Raw genomic sequence first — 14,098 nt, 5'->3', positions numbered from 1 at the left:
TTTGCCATTAGTAACATTCCCCTAAGGCACCAGGTAAAGGGCTAGGAGCTGGTTATACACAGCCTTGGTTCCTAGAGGAAGACCATCCAGGAAGCTGTACACTCTGCAACTATTTTTTTTTTTCCTGCAGACACTTCAAGTAGAACAAAAATTTGCTTTCTGGAACTCAAACTTTGTCACTAGTTCAACTCCCCCCCCCCCAGCTCTCCCTAGACTAACAAGTTTATGTGGGCATGGGAGGAAAAGTGTCTGGGAGGGGGGGTGTGGAGGGAAGCTGGCCTCCAGTGAGCCTACTGTCTGAGACAGAGCCTTGACCTTGTAGGGCTATTGGGCTAGCAAGGGAAGGGAGGCTACCATGTGTGGGTGGATGAGGTAGGGAGGGAATCCAGCCCCTCCTGGCTTCTCACAGTAAAAGCCCAGAAAAGGAGAGGGTGTTAAATCTGCTTCCTCTCATGTGAAACCCAGAATGGAGGGAGGGGGAAGGGGAGAACTAATATTCCTAGGCCCTGAACTCAGCCCAACCCCATTTTTTTGTGTGTGAGGATTCTGGGACTTAAGCTCTGGGCCTGAGTGATGTCATTTAGGTGTTTTTTTTTTTGTTTTGTTTTTCACTCAAGGCTGGTGCTCTAGCCACAGCTCCTCTTCCAGGTATTTTGGTGGTTCACTGGAGGTAAGAATCTCAAGGACCTTCCCTGCTTTGAACCCCTGATCTAAGTGATCCTCAGAGGGCCACCTCCGGAGTAGCTAGGATTACAGGCTTGAGTCACCACCAGCTGGCTCACCCACACTCTTGACTGGGATCTTTTATCTGGGGTTCACCTTTCCGGCTACCCCCCCTCCTTCCCTATACACATCCTCTCTTTGGGGCCCCCTGGCAGAAGGCTTGATTCCTTCCTCCGCCTCCCCACAAGGTCTAACAGTAGAGCGACATCCTACTGCGACGCATGGCCTCGCTGATGAGATAGGCAGGGCTCAGCTCCGGCTCCTCAGTCATGATCGCAATGTTCTGCCACTCGCCCGTCTGGCTGGACCTCTTGATGGTGTCCACCACGCACAGCGCATACAGGCAGTCATCGAAGGTGGCGGCCATGGTGAGGGGCCGCCCGTCCCACGTGCGCCGATCGTCCTGGTCCTGGAAGGCCTGACGCACGGCCTGCATCATCTTCATGGTGCCCAGCAGGTAGGGCGAGGGGATGTCGCTGAAGGCCTTCTCGGGCAGCCGGGAGTTGCTCACGGACGTGGCGTCCTGGAGCAGCAGCTCCTGCGCAGGCGCGCTGTTGCGCTGCCCGTACAGGTCGGTGCCCACGGCCAGCAGGCGCCCCGCCGAGCCCACCACGGTCACGTCCTGCTTGAACTCCCCGGGCACATTGAAGTTGAGCGTGACCGTGCAGCACACGCCGCCCTCCAGCACCATCTGGAAGGTGCAGAAGTCGTCGCTGGTGATCTGGCGGATGCCCTTGATGTGGTCCGTCTGCTTGACGAAGGTCTTGAGCAGCCCGTGGACCTTGACGGCCTTCTGGCCGGTGAGGAAGGTGAGCAGGTCGATGATGTAGGTGCCCACCGAGTGCAGGCCGCCGCCGCCCATCAGGTCGTCGCAGCTCCAGTTGTACTTCTTGCCCAGCAGGCTGCCGCTGTGCACCTGCACCTCGCACACCAGCAGCTCGCCCACGTAGCCCTCCTCGATCAGCTGCTTCATGCGCACGAAGGCGGGCAGGAAGCGCAGCACGTTGCCCATGATGCTCATGAGCTTGGGGTAGTAGTGGGCCGCCGACATCATGCGGAAGGCGTCCAGCGGGGTGGCCGTGCGGTCGCAGATGACGTTCTTGCCAATACCTGCGGGCGGGAGCGAGAGCAGCAGGTGAGTGCGGCGTGCCGGGAGCGGGCGGCAGGGGGCGCTGTGGCCGCCGGGGCGCAGCCGCAACCCGGCTGGATGCTACTAGGTTGGGAACCATTTCACGCCCTCTAATACTTGATACATATCCGTCCATCCGATGTATGTGTGTGCACATATGGATGTCTGTCTGTCTGTATACATCTCACACATTTTGGTGGTCTTTAAATATGTAAACTGAATTCATTATTAAGCCGTTGGTATTGATTTAAATAGGTTTCCTTAGGTATATTAATATAGCTCCACATTTTGGAAATAAATGAATAATTTAATGATATAAAATACTTCCTTTGGGGGCTGGGAAGGTGGCTTAGTGGTACAGCGCTTGCCTCGCATGCCTGAGGCCCTGGGTTCGATTCCTCAGCACCACATAAGCAAAAAGAAAAAAGCCAGAAGTGGCACTGTGGTTCAAGTGGTAGAGCGCTAGCCTTGAGCTGAAGAGCTGAGGGACAGCGCCCAGGCCCAGAGTTCAGGCCCCACAACTGGAACCAAAAAAAAAATACTTCCTTTGCTATTTCTATATAAATGTATAGGAAATAGGGCTGGATTGTGGCTCATGTAAGATATTTTAAAATACTTGCTGTATGTATATATGTGTATATGTATGTATATATATGTATATATATTGTATACACATGTACATATGTGTTATACATGTATATGTGTTTAATATACACACATACATGTATATGTGTATAATATACACACATATATATATATATACACACATATACAGTGTTTATTGGAAGTATATACAGAGTGCCGGTGATTCACACTTGTAATCCTAGCTACTCAGGAGGCTGAGATCTGAGGATCGCGGTTCAAAGCCAGCCCAGGCAAGAGAGACCATGAGATTCCTATCTCCAATAAACCACCAGAAAACCGGAAGTGGCGCTGTAGCTCAAGTGGTAGAGCGATCGCCTTGAGCTGAAGAGCTGAGGGACAGCGCCCAGGCCCAGAGTTCAAGCCCCATGGCCAACCAAAAAAAAAAAAAAAAGACTAAAGTGAGCAAGATGACTGATGTAATGTGCGTGAAAGGGCTGACTCCATGATACACTCACTATGAGCTCAACTCCCCTAAAGAGACAAAGGAAACATGCAGGGCGATACCTCAAGTATTTGTAGTGGTTTACTCTGATTAGAAGGATTATGACTGATTCAGTAGGACCTGTGGATGGGACCCCAGGGCCTTGCACAAGCTAAGCCAAGAATTTTATCACCAAGCTATAGACCACTAGCCCTAAGATTTTTATTTTCTTCAAGTTTTTGCATAATTTCCAAAATTATAAACAAGATACACTGTACTCACAAAGTGCCATGTTGAAATGAAACCCCTTTGCACAACTAAAGAGAACAAAAATAGATGAGACAGGAAAGTCTTTGAAGGATGACGATGTTCATAGTGACTAATAGGCCCCAGCCAGCATGCACCTATCCCAGTCCTTGAGCCCTGGAGAGCTGACCCTTGTAAGCAAGCAGATTTCACATTTCTACTCCCGTGGAGCAAAATGGGGCATCCTTGTTCCAAGGCTGAAGATCAGCACCTTTGGGGCTTCAAGCAAAGCAAAGGTGTTTCTCGCAGAAACACGATCCAGAGGACTAAGCAAGGACCTGGGAATGGTGGGTCCCATTTCATGCCAAATACACAGAATGTAAAACAGAATATAGGAGGGGGAAAAGTCTCTGAAAAATGGGGTTCTTACAGGGATGGAGAGCAACAGGCCAGCATTCTAGGCACTCATAGATGTTGGTTATCCTGTTTGCCCCCTAGGGCTGGGAGCCATCATCTTCCTACTCCCTGAACCTAGAAACGGTGTCTTGGGGATGTTGCCTCATTTGTCCACAAGATGGCCTTGGGTGAGTGGCTGAGAACTGGACAGAACCTCCCTTCTATGGAAGCCTTCAGAATCCTCCTCTGCCTTAGATCACTTTGCAGAAAGGGGAGAGCACTTTGGGGATCCTTTGGGCTTGAAACTCCCTTTTTTTTCAGACAAGAACCCCTCATCGGTAACTAAAGTCAGAGCTATGGAGTCACAAACATTAAATGAGAGCTAGATACCTTCCCACCTCCTCATGGGGCTGAAGTTGGGAGCCATGTGAGCCAGACAGGAAGGCAAAGTTTCACCTGCAAGGCAGAGTGCTTTGCTCTTTGTCAGAAGTTTTAAAATGAATGTCAGGGGTTGGCTGTGGTCGTGCACCCCTGTCCTCCTGGCTACGCAGAACATGGAGCTGGAAGGTTTTGCCGTTTGAAGCCAGCCAAGGCAAAGTTATTGAGACTTTTGTCTCAACCAAAAACTGGTGTGTGGTGTTGTGTGACAGTAGAAGGGTCATGGCCAGAAGCCAGCCAAACAAAAAGAAGACCCTCTCTGAAAACTAAGGCAGAAAAGGCTGGGAATGTTGTGCAAAGAGGTAGAGCACCTGCCTAGCAAGCATAAGGCCCTGAAACCAAATCCCAGTACCTCATCAGTCAGTATTTCAGAAGCAGGTTGGCTTACTCCAGAGCCTATTTTGTGTATTTGAACTAAAGATCCCTTTCGCCTCCTGAGGATTCTGTGCTCAAGGAGGGAAAGGAACCTCAGCCTGCTGCTCCCCCAAACTCAGGTTGGTTATCTTGTGGCAAATTGCTGGTTCCAATCTATCCAACGACCAGGAGACCGGGGCTTCTATTGCCCTGATACTCCATGCACAGGCTGCCCTTCCCCCAGGAGCTGGGCAAGGCGTTCCCACAGACAGCTCTCCAGAACAACCCAGAGCTCTCTGCTCTCCAACACAGCAGATGCCTCAGCTGCCCTGATCAACCAGTTCAGCCCTGGGTACCTGGAGGCTGGTGACTACCCAGATGCCATAGGTATTTCCTAATAGAATGGCCTGGAACTTCAAAGCCTCCATCCTGCCAGGGCATCGCGCTTACACACGCTGGATCTAACCCTGCTGAGACTCTTCCTGTGGCGCCTCCTGCTTATCCAACTCCTGTTGACAGCCCTTTATCTTTGGCAAGCTAAGTCAATCTGGTCCTCTGGTGGCTTGTAGCTGTCCCCAGAGACCGGCATAGCCCCTGAAAGATGGCACATCTGATAGGAATTCTGAGTTTCTCCTCCCACACTTACAGAAAAAGGTTTCTAGCCTCGACATTTCAAGCAGGGAGGTCTTTTACCTTCATTATATGCTGTCCTTTCACCCTCATAAGCAAAAGGAGCGACAAACAAGTGAGAAAAATAAGGAGCTAGTTTAGAAGAGAGCAACCAGGATCTGGGTGATTACAGCATGCAAATCTAAGAGAAGGATGACCAATCAGATCATGCAAATTAAGAGGATAACCAATCAGGGAGACCACGGAGGAGGGGGCTGCCAAACCGATTTTGTTATCTCTACCTGAGGTGACCTTTCCGCTGGGTTCTGAAACAGATTCGGAGTTCAGATGCCTATTCAGACATTAGATGATGTCCCGTTAGAAGAAAATGGTCCAAAACAAGATGCTTAATCTGGAATCTGAGAAACTACATAAAGCTGAACTGTTGACAGAAATCTTGTATAGAGAGTGAAGGAAGGGGTGACACTGTCCAAAAAGAAATGTATTCATTACCTGACTTATGAAACTGTAACATTTCTGTACCACTTTTATAAAAGAAAAGAAAAAAAACCTGCGTATATCTTGGGGTGTAATTTTCTCAGAGACAGATTCATTAAACTTGTAAAAAAAAGAATATGGCTCAAGAGAGATTAAGCAGAATTGGGTTTGAACTTGAGAAACACAGTAAGTCCAAGAAACCCCCTGGTTTTAGCAGACAGAAGTGGGTACTGTGTATGAACAGACAGGGTTGCTTGTAACCTCATCATGCTGCACCCTGAATGACAGACTCAGCTTTCCCTTTCCTCATCTCTTGGAGGTTACAGCACCTGGCAGACATGGCTATGCCCCATCCCTCCTCAATGTAAACTAGAAGTGCCACCCTAGAGATAAAGCTAGATCTTCAGTCTCCATCTCGAAAGCAGAGAGCTCCCTGTCATAATGACACAGCTTCAAATAGCAACTAACCCTTTCTGTGCACCCACAGCCTGCCACAAGGACTGAGCATTTACAGACATAGGTTTTGGGGTTTTTTTGTTTAGTCACCCTATCAGGCAGACACCAATACGATTCCCACCTTATGGATGGGCCTTGGAGAGGATGCGCAACTTTTCCTGGATCCACAACTCAGTGAGACCTCAAGCTGGACCTTGAACTCAGATCTTCTCACTTCTGAGCTTGCCTGGTCTCAACGTTTTGCTCTCCCTGCCTCTGATGATCCTGTCCTAAGGCTGGCTGGGTGCCTGTGTCACCCAGAGCTTCATGCTCCCATTCCTGCCGGCTCCACACACCTGTGCAGTGCAGGAGGCCAGAGAGCTCAGGGGAGAGCAGAATCCAGGGCACGGAGGGTGGGGGCCTCAGCTGGTAACATGCCAAGTCCCAAAGGAACTTAAGTTTCTACCCTAATTTTGAACTTGAGATGGAATTGGGTCAGCTCCTTTGTCACAGCACTAGCCTCTGAAAGAGGTCACAGCCACTGAAAGGAAGTGGGCAAGGCTGACAACCCTGACAGTCGCAATTGCACTAAAATAGAGGTAAAGGGCTTTTCTAGATCTAGGCCCTTTGAGAGCCATCCCTATCCCGCCCAGTGAAGGTCTTTCTGGTCCATCCCCCAGGACTGAAGCCATCTCTGTGTGTAGGAGTTCACGTGGCTTCTGTAAGTCCTCACACAGCTGCATGAACACTGGCCACTGCTGTCACTCCATCCAGGCCTCTGTCCTCCACAGGCACCGCCCACCTCTCAACCCTCTCCTCCCCCCCCCCCTTCTACCTTACAGGGCAGGAAAGGGCTGCACAGGCTCACCTACCTGGGACATAGGCCACTTGCCCAGAGGGCTTTGTCTCCTGCAGACTTGCCCTGGGCAGGAAGACAATGCTGCAGTGCTCCCAAATGATACTTCAGGGATCGCTACGCTAGGGAGCAGCTCTAGTTTTTAATTTGGGGGAGGAAGAAAGGTACTGGGATTGAACTCAGGGCCTTGAACATGCTGGGTAAGCACTCTCTCTCTTTAGCTGTGTTTTGTTTGTAGTTGCTCTTTGGGTTGGGTCTCATGCTAACTTTGTTCCACACTGGGGTCAAACTCATTATCTCAAATAACTGGAATTATGGCACGGAGAAGCTAAGACCACTTCACACCTGAACAGGCCAGGATTCAAAGCTAGGCCCACAACTTTCTCCACAGAAGTAGGAACCTCCTGTAACGAATGGACAAAGGGTGGAATACGGATCCATTAGTCCACCAAAGTCAAATAAGACGGACTGATCTACTTAAAAGAAACATGGAAATGGTAGAGCTGGACGTGAGAATACTATTTGGGACTACAGTTCCATTCCCAACCCACCCATTTAGCAAGAGACAGGCATAGCTTGGCTGCTCAGGAAAAAAGACAAGTACACTTTCCAGGAGGTAGAAATAGGGAGGGTCATGGTTCAAGACCCACCCAAGCAAAAAAGGAGACCCTATGTCAATAGTCCAGGTGTTGTAGTATATATCTAGAATCCTAGCTATGTGGGAGACATGAGTAAAAACTTCAGTGGACCAGTCTTGGGAGGTGGGGGGAAGAGAGACTATCCAAAACAAGAACCAGGCTGGGGATATGGCTCAAGTAGTAGAGCACCTGCCTAGCAAGTGCAAGGCCTTGAGTTCAAGGAAGGAAGGGAGGGAGGGAAGAAGGAAGGGAAGTACCTATCACATAACCAGGAAGAGGAGGAGCTTCCTGTGGAATCCCAAAGCCCCCACACAGTCCCAACAAAAAACTCTAGCACCTCATTATTTTATTTATTTTTGGGTCCGGTCGTGGGGCCTGAATTCTGGGCACTGTCCCTCAGCTCTTCAGCTCAAGGCTAGCGCTCTACCACTTGAGCCACAGCGCCAATTCTGGCTTTTTTCTTTTTGCTTATGTGATGCTGAGGAATCGAACCCAGGGCCTCATGCATGCAAGGCAAGTGCTCTACCACTGAGCCACCTTCCCAGCCCCTAGCTCCTCATTATTAATTGTAGATCAATGCTTCTAAGAGAACCACCATCATCACTTCACACCAGGTAATACAACAAATGAAAGAAAATGCTGGGACCTCCCTCAGTGAAGAGGGTGGCTTTAGTGAAGTACATTTGCCCAGCTGATACACTGCTTAAAAGCAGGATAATCCTGTCTGGTTTTAGTGCCTCTCGAAAAAATGGAAAAGACCCAGAGACATTGGTATTTTTCCCCAGGGCTTCCAGCACAACCAACTGAAGCTGTGCTGTGTTTTCTATCATTAGACCTGTAGTTAGACACCTCTGCTTCTCCGCAGTCCTCACAGCTTTGCTGCACTAGTTTTCTTTCCAAGGGTACTGGTGAATATGCCAGCACAAATGTAGTAGCTTAAAACAATCCTTGTGTGCTGTGTTTCATTGCTCTAGGTCAGGAATTCAGGAGGACTTACTTTTTATAAGGTCATATCACAAGATCATGCTATTTCCAAGCTCAGGCAAGTTATTGGCTAAATGGAGTGCTGTATGATTGGATGACAGGCTCTCTCTCCTCACCAGCTTCCACTGTGCTGGCATCTCTGAATGCCATGTACCCTGCATTTTTAATAGAAGTGTGTTGTTATTATTAACGTATTATACAGAGGAATTACCATTTCGTAAGTCAGGTAATGAGTACATTGCTTTTTGAACAGTGTCATCCCCTCCTTGGCTTTCCCCCAATTTCCCCACCTGTCCCTGGCCCCAACTTTCATAGTTCATTTCCCACTTAGTATATACTGATGCTTTGCATTTGTATGCCAATCATAGACCCGACAAGTTAAACCTTCCTCACTCCTGCCATCTCTCCCTCTTTGTCCTGTGCTGCCAGCTAGAATCTTCCACCACTGCTAACTTCCCAAGATTAGATTAGTTAGGTCAAGGGAGTCTCGTTTTTGTTTGGATTTTTTTTTGGCCTAAAATTAGTCACAAGAATAACACCTGGGGGAAATTACCCCCCACCCTCAAAAAAAGAAGAATCTCATCTCCAGAACCTGCTAGTACAAGGTCTCTGACTTGTGTCTGCTTCCTCTTCAAACCTTCTTGTGTTTCTAGCTCTTTCTGTGTTTTTTTTTTCTCCACCCAAAAGAATGCCTCAGTGAGGTACTCCAGGGTTTAAAGACCTATGATTAGTCTCTATGTTGCCAAGGCAATTGTATCCTCACCTGGTTCTCTCTAAGCAGTCGTAGCAGGAGCAGGTACAGCACAGGGCTGTACCTTCTGTGTGGGGAGCTTTCCATGGGCCCATGCTAGCACTGTACCAGCACCATTTGCTCCATTTATTCAAAAGGGAGAAGTTGAGGCTGAGAGATTCTGATTGTGTGGCAGGTCTGGGGTGCACCTCAGGGTTGGGATTCCCCAAGTTCTGTTTTCTAGTGTTCAGCTAGAGGAGAGAGCTGTATGCAGATGAAATTGAGAAAAAGGGAAACTGTTAGATAGACAAGAATTTAAAAAGTGGTAGACATAACACGCTGCTGATAACATGTGTTCCATTACAGTGTTTCTTGTTCTCATACTGCCCCGGGATCCTGCTCAACTGCTTCTATCTTCCCATAATAATGCCCTGAGTTTCCATTCAAATGCTTCTTCCCATAATGCCCTGGGTGTCTGCTCCACCAATGAAAAGAGCCAGAGCAGCCCATGTGCAAGCCATCAAACAATCAGCACAAAACCTAGGAGGAGGTATGAGAGGAGCCCCATACCCTCCAAGAGGACCCCATTGGATTTATCTTTGGGGCCTCTCTCAGGATGAAGGGCTTTGCTACTTCCTTCCATGGCTTTCCATTCACTTAAAATACCCCTGCCTTTTAATTCTTTAATGGACAAGAGAAATGAATCCATTCTCCTAGAACGCATCAGTGCTACGTGGGAAGGCTTACTGTAAGAAAGCCCAAGCCCTCAGGCTCCCTGGACCACAGGCTTGAGTTTGCAAGGGCCAGAGGTGGGAGGCAGGAGATAGGGTGACTGTCTACTTACACCACATCCCACTGCACAGGTGGGAGCAACTGAAAGATGCTTAATCAGGGCGGGCGGTGGCTGGGGAAGCCAAGCCGGCATTGTGGGGACACAGTTCTCACTGCTGACCACAAGAAGTCCCCTGAGGGCTCCAGCCTGTGGCAAACCGGCGCCACCCATCCTGGCTGAAAGAACCGAGTGGCAGTGGACGTGCCACACCAACACTTCCACAAAGCAAGGGGCTGGAGGGGGACCGATATGGCTCATTCTCACTCCACCCAGGGCAGCCCAGGAGCTCAGGTCCTGGGGGAACAAAACCTGCCCAATGCTCCCGGCAGTCTTACAAAGAACCAATGGCTCCTCCTTCTATCAGAGGGGGTGGGAACAAATGCACCCGCTGTGAGAAGCTGATTTACATCTTTCCACGCAAATAACCAGTATGGTTAGAGCAGAGAGAAGCTCCTCCCATGGCCCCAGGGGAACCAGACCCCAGGACAGGTGGTGATAATTATTAACACATTTTCCCAGCGTCTTTATCTACATCACCTACATTACCTACATCACCACTACCACCAATGCCGACACTGTCCCAAGTCTATGACCTCACTTGGGAGGTGGTGGCTAAGTGACCACAGGTAGAAACTGACAGGTAACCCATAGTGTAATAATTGGTGTCTGCATTTGTTGGGAGGAGGCGTGGAAGGGGCTGGTGGGTAGCAGAGATTTGTCATTTGGGTAAGTTTTCCAGCCTCTGAATCTTCTGCGCTGTGCTGGGAAACTTCTCACAAGCAAGTTTTGATGGGAGGCACAGTTTCCCACAGTTGGAACCAAGCCAGTTTGCTTGCTTTCCCAGAAGCCTTTTCCGTACAGGTATGAGCATACATCTGGTTTGTGGGATTTTAAACAAGAAGAGAAGGAGGAGCTGATCCACGCTGCAGAGACAGCCAACTGCTGGTTCCAACACTGCTATGGTGGCAGTGGCACCTAGGAGGTGGCTCCCTGCTCAGCCAGGGCTAACCACGGAGTCCAGCCACCCAGGAAGGGGTCATTGGTGACATTGGGACTGTCATTCCAGTTTCCAGTTATTTTTATCTTCTCTTTGTTTTCCAAACCTACTTTCCCAATCTCCCCTGCACCACATCTGTGAAGAACTAATGTCCTTTCCCAAAATTCCACTCTGCAAGTATCATCCTTGTAGTTTCTATTGTTGGTAATTAAAATACTACCCTGGAAGGGAGCACAGGTTTCCAAGTTTTCCAGATCCCTTTGCAGAGGGGCTGATTTGGGCACCAAAGAGACACTGGAGGCTTATTAATAGAGCAGCCAAGGTCTAACATGACTCGATATCAAAGGAAAATAGAGGCTAGGGGAATGTGACCAATTTTGCCCCATAATAGCTAAAAGCTAGAATACTAACACTTGCGCTCAGAGGATGGGATGACAGTGGTCCTGCCCTGCGTCAGAAATGTGTGCTGAGCTTAGTATCAGATCCAAAGAAAAGAGCCCAGGTTAGCTCTCAGGGCCATAATAATTCTAAAGAAGTTGGTGACAGGGAATTGTGTGACAGCAAGAGGTGGTGAAGGTACAGACTGGAAATCTAAGTGGTTCTAGGCCTGCCTAGAACGCATCTGTGAGTCGGAGGTGATATCTGGCCCTGCTGGCTTCCCAAAACCAACAGCTGAGAGCAGGAAATGCACAGTGTATAGGGCATTGCACTTCAAGGAAAACCACCTAGGTCAACAACAAAGTCACTGCTGAAATGTAACAGATTCAAAAAGGAACCTGGAATGTCCTCTGCCAGGGCCCCAGCTGAGTCCCAGTGGCCTGTCATGAATGAAAAACCACATGAGAGCGCCAGATAGCGCTCCCCTACCTACCCCCAGCACATTAGCCAATGTCAAGTTTACAAGGCCCACACCCCTGGGGAGGCTCTGCTGGCATCACTAGCTAGCTAGGATAGTTACAGGGGGGCCAGGCTGGGTAAAGGTTGCCCATAAATTGAAGGTCAGCAGCCTCATTTTTAGTTGTACCCAATGGTTTGATAGGTCTATGTCACTATCTTCCCTGGGCTCAGGATCGCTTGGTAATAATTATGTCCTTGACATCTACAGAACCCACAGCCTTAGAACCTCAAAAACTGGGGATGGAGGCCAAACATCAATGACTCTCACCTGTAATCCTACTACAGGAGGCTAAGATCTGAGGATCATGGTTTGAAGCCAGCTGGAACAAGAAAGCCCATGAGACTCTTATCTCCAATTAATCACCAAAAAGCCAGAAGTGGAACTATGGTTGAAATGGGACCTCACCCAGGCCCTCAGCTTAGCGCGTGTACACACACACACACACACACACACACACACACACACACACACACACACACACACACACACCCCAAAACTCCTGGGGATAGAGGTAGATGGAGAATAAGAGGGTATTTAAGAAGGGCTTCCTACCCTTAATCCAAAAAACAAGCTACCCTCTGCAGATCTGAAGCCAGCTCACTTGTATTTCTCCTGTGTCCTCTTAAAGGGTCAGGACCTATTATTCCACTTGGGACCAAATGAGGACAGTCCACTTCACAAAGCAAAGCTGAAACAAGGCTCATTGAGGGCAGAGACCAGCCACTCTGTCCCAGGCACTTGCTAAGGCAGAGTCCTGGTACTTTGTTTCCTTTTGCAACCATCTACAAACAGTGCAGACAGGAACTCCCAGACCACTGGGCTCTTCCTAGAAATCCCCAAGACAAGTCAGAGGCCTCTGTGGTGAGATGCAGTGGTAAGGGCCTCCCCTATCTTATGGACAACAAGGGCTAGAAATTAAGTTTTAGCAACTTCCTGGCAAGGCCCTAGAATCAGTCAGGATGCAGAACAGGTCTCCAGCCCCTGGGAACTGAGTCCCAAGAAGACTGTAATGAACAGAGCATGCTCCCATACTAAGAAATGCTTGCAGATTTCCAAGGACTCTGCAACAGTACAGCACCGGAGCAGATCTGGCTGGGGCTTGGTCACTCATCAGCTTTGCACAAGACTTGGGCCAAGCCAGTGAGGACCTCTACTAATGTCTTAGACATAGCAGATATCACCAAAGGTGGGCCAGATCCCAAGAGAAAGGACAGAGGCCCAGGCTTGGCTTTCTCTGTGTCTCATCTACCTTCCTCTCATCAATAACTCCTGAGAAAGGCTTGATGTGCCCAGGCTGGGGAGGAAATAACACAAATATTTCACATATATTGATTGGCAGGTGCATTCCCTACTACCAAGCACCAGGGAAGCTGCTTTGCATAAATGATCATCTCCCAGGAATCTGCAGAGGCTGCTGACCTGTCCGTTTTGCACACTGCCCGTCCAGACTCTGATGAGCCCATGGCCAAATTCATACCCTGCTAGGTGGTAGTGCCCAGACTCAAACTCACAAAAATCCACTCTGTGAGTCTGTGCCCCCTCAAAACAATCCAATGCAGTGTAAAATGCAGTCTGAGAGGTGGTGAAACGTGACTAACAAAGGAATTAACAAAGGATTAACAAAGGAATAAAGTCATAGTGAAGTTGTTTTTTCTCTCCTTTTTTTTTGGAGGGGTAGGGGTGGGGGGAAGGTGCCAGTATTGGGACTTGAACTCAGTGCCTCAAGTTCTTGCTTAGCTCTTTCACTCGGGGTTGGTGCTCAACCACGTGAGCTACCTCTCTACTTCTGGCTTTTTGCTGGCTAATAGGAGATAAGTGTCATGGATCTTTCTTCCTGGGCTGGCTTCAAACCAGAATCCTCAGATCTCAGCCTCCTGAGTAGCTAGGATTACAGGAGTTAGCCACCACTGCCCGGCTGATAGTGACAGATTTTTGTATACTCATTCAATCCCATCAGCATCCATGAAGGGATGAAATGAAAGGAGAACCCAGGTTGCTGCTGGATTTTGTATTTTCCACTCCTAATTCTGTACTTGAGAACCATGGTTCCTGACCTGAGGACTTCAGCACCAGAGAGGCCCAGAGGTCCCACTGTGGTTTAGTAACAAAACAACAGGTACAACTGTGGCCCCATAATATTATAACACAGGTCAAAGATCCCTATCACCCAGTGACATACTTTCTCATGATTATGTGATGCTGGTATAACACAGGTACATGCCTCTGGTGTATAAAAGTATGGCCTGTACAATCATGCACAGCTCATATC

General features: G+C 48.9%; 1 protein-coding gene across 1 annotated transcript in view; it reads right to left on the bottom strand.

Annotated features, from left to right (window-relative positions):
* Positions 1 to 905: 905 nt before the first annotated feature.
* Gfod1 (glucose-fructose oxidoreductase domain containing 1) overlaps positions 906 to 14,098 on the bottom strand; it is an 89,571-nt gene continuing 76,378 nt past the window's right edge. Inside the window, exon 2 of the mRNA XM_013030432.1 lies at positions 906 to 1,833. Coding sequence (XP_012885886.1) covers positions 914 to 1,833 — 920 coding nt within the window. The 3' untranslated portion in view covers positions 906 to 913. The remainder of the gene's footprint in view (positions 1,834 to 14,098) is intronic.

The sequence above is a fragment of the Dipodomys ordii genome, unplaced genomic scaffold (assembly GCF_000151885.1).
Source record: "Dipodomys ordii isolate 6190 unplaced genomic scaffold, Dord_2.0 Scaffold130, whole genome shotgun sequence".
Lineage (NCBI taxonomy): Eukaryota > Metazoa > Chordata > Mammalia > Rodentia > Heteromyidae > Dipodomys > Dipodomys ordii.
The sequence above is the reverse complement of the archived record's forward strand: the minus strand, read 5'-3'. Positions and strand labels throughout refer to the sequence as shown.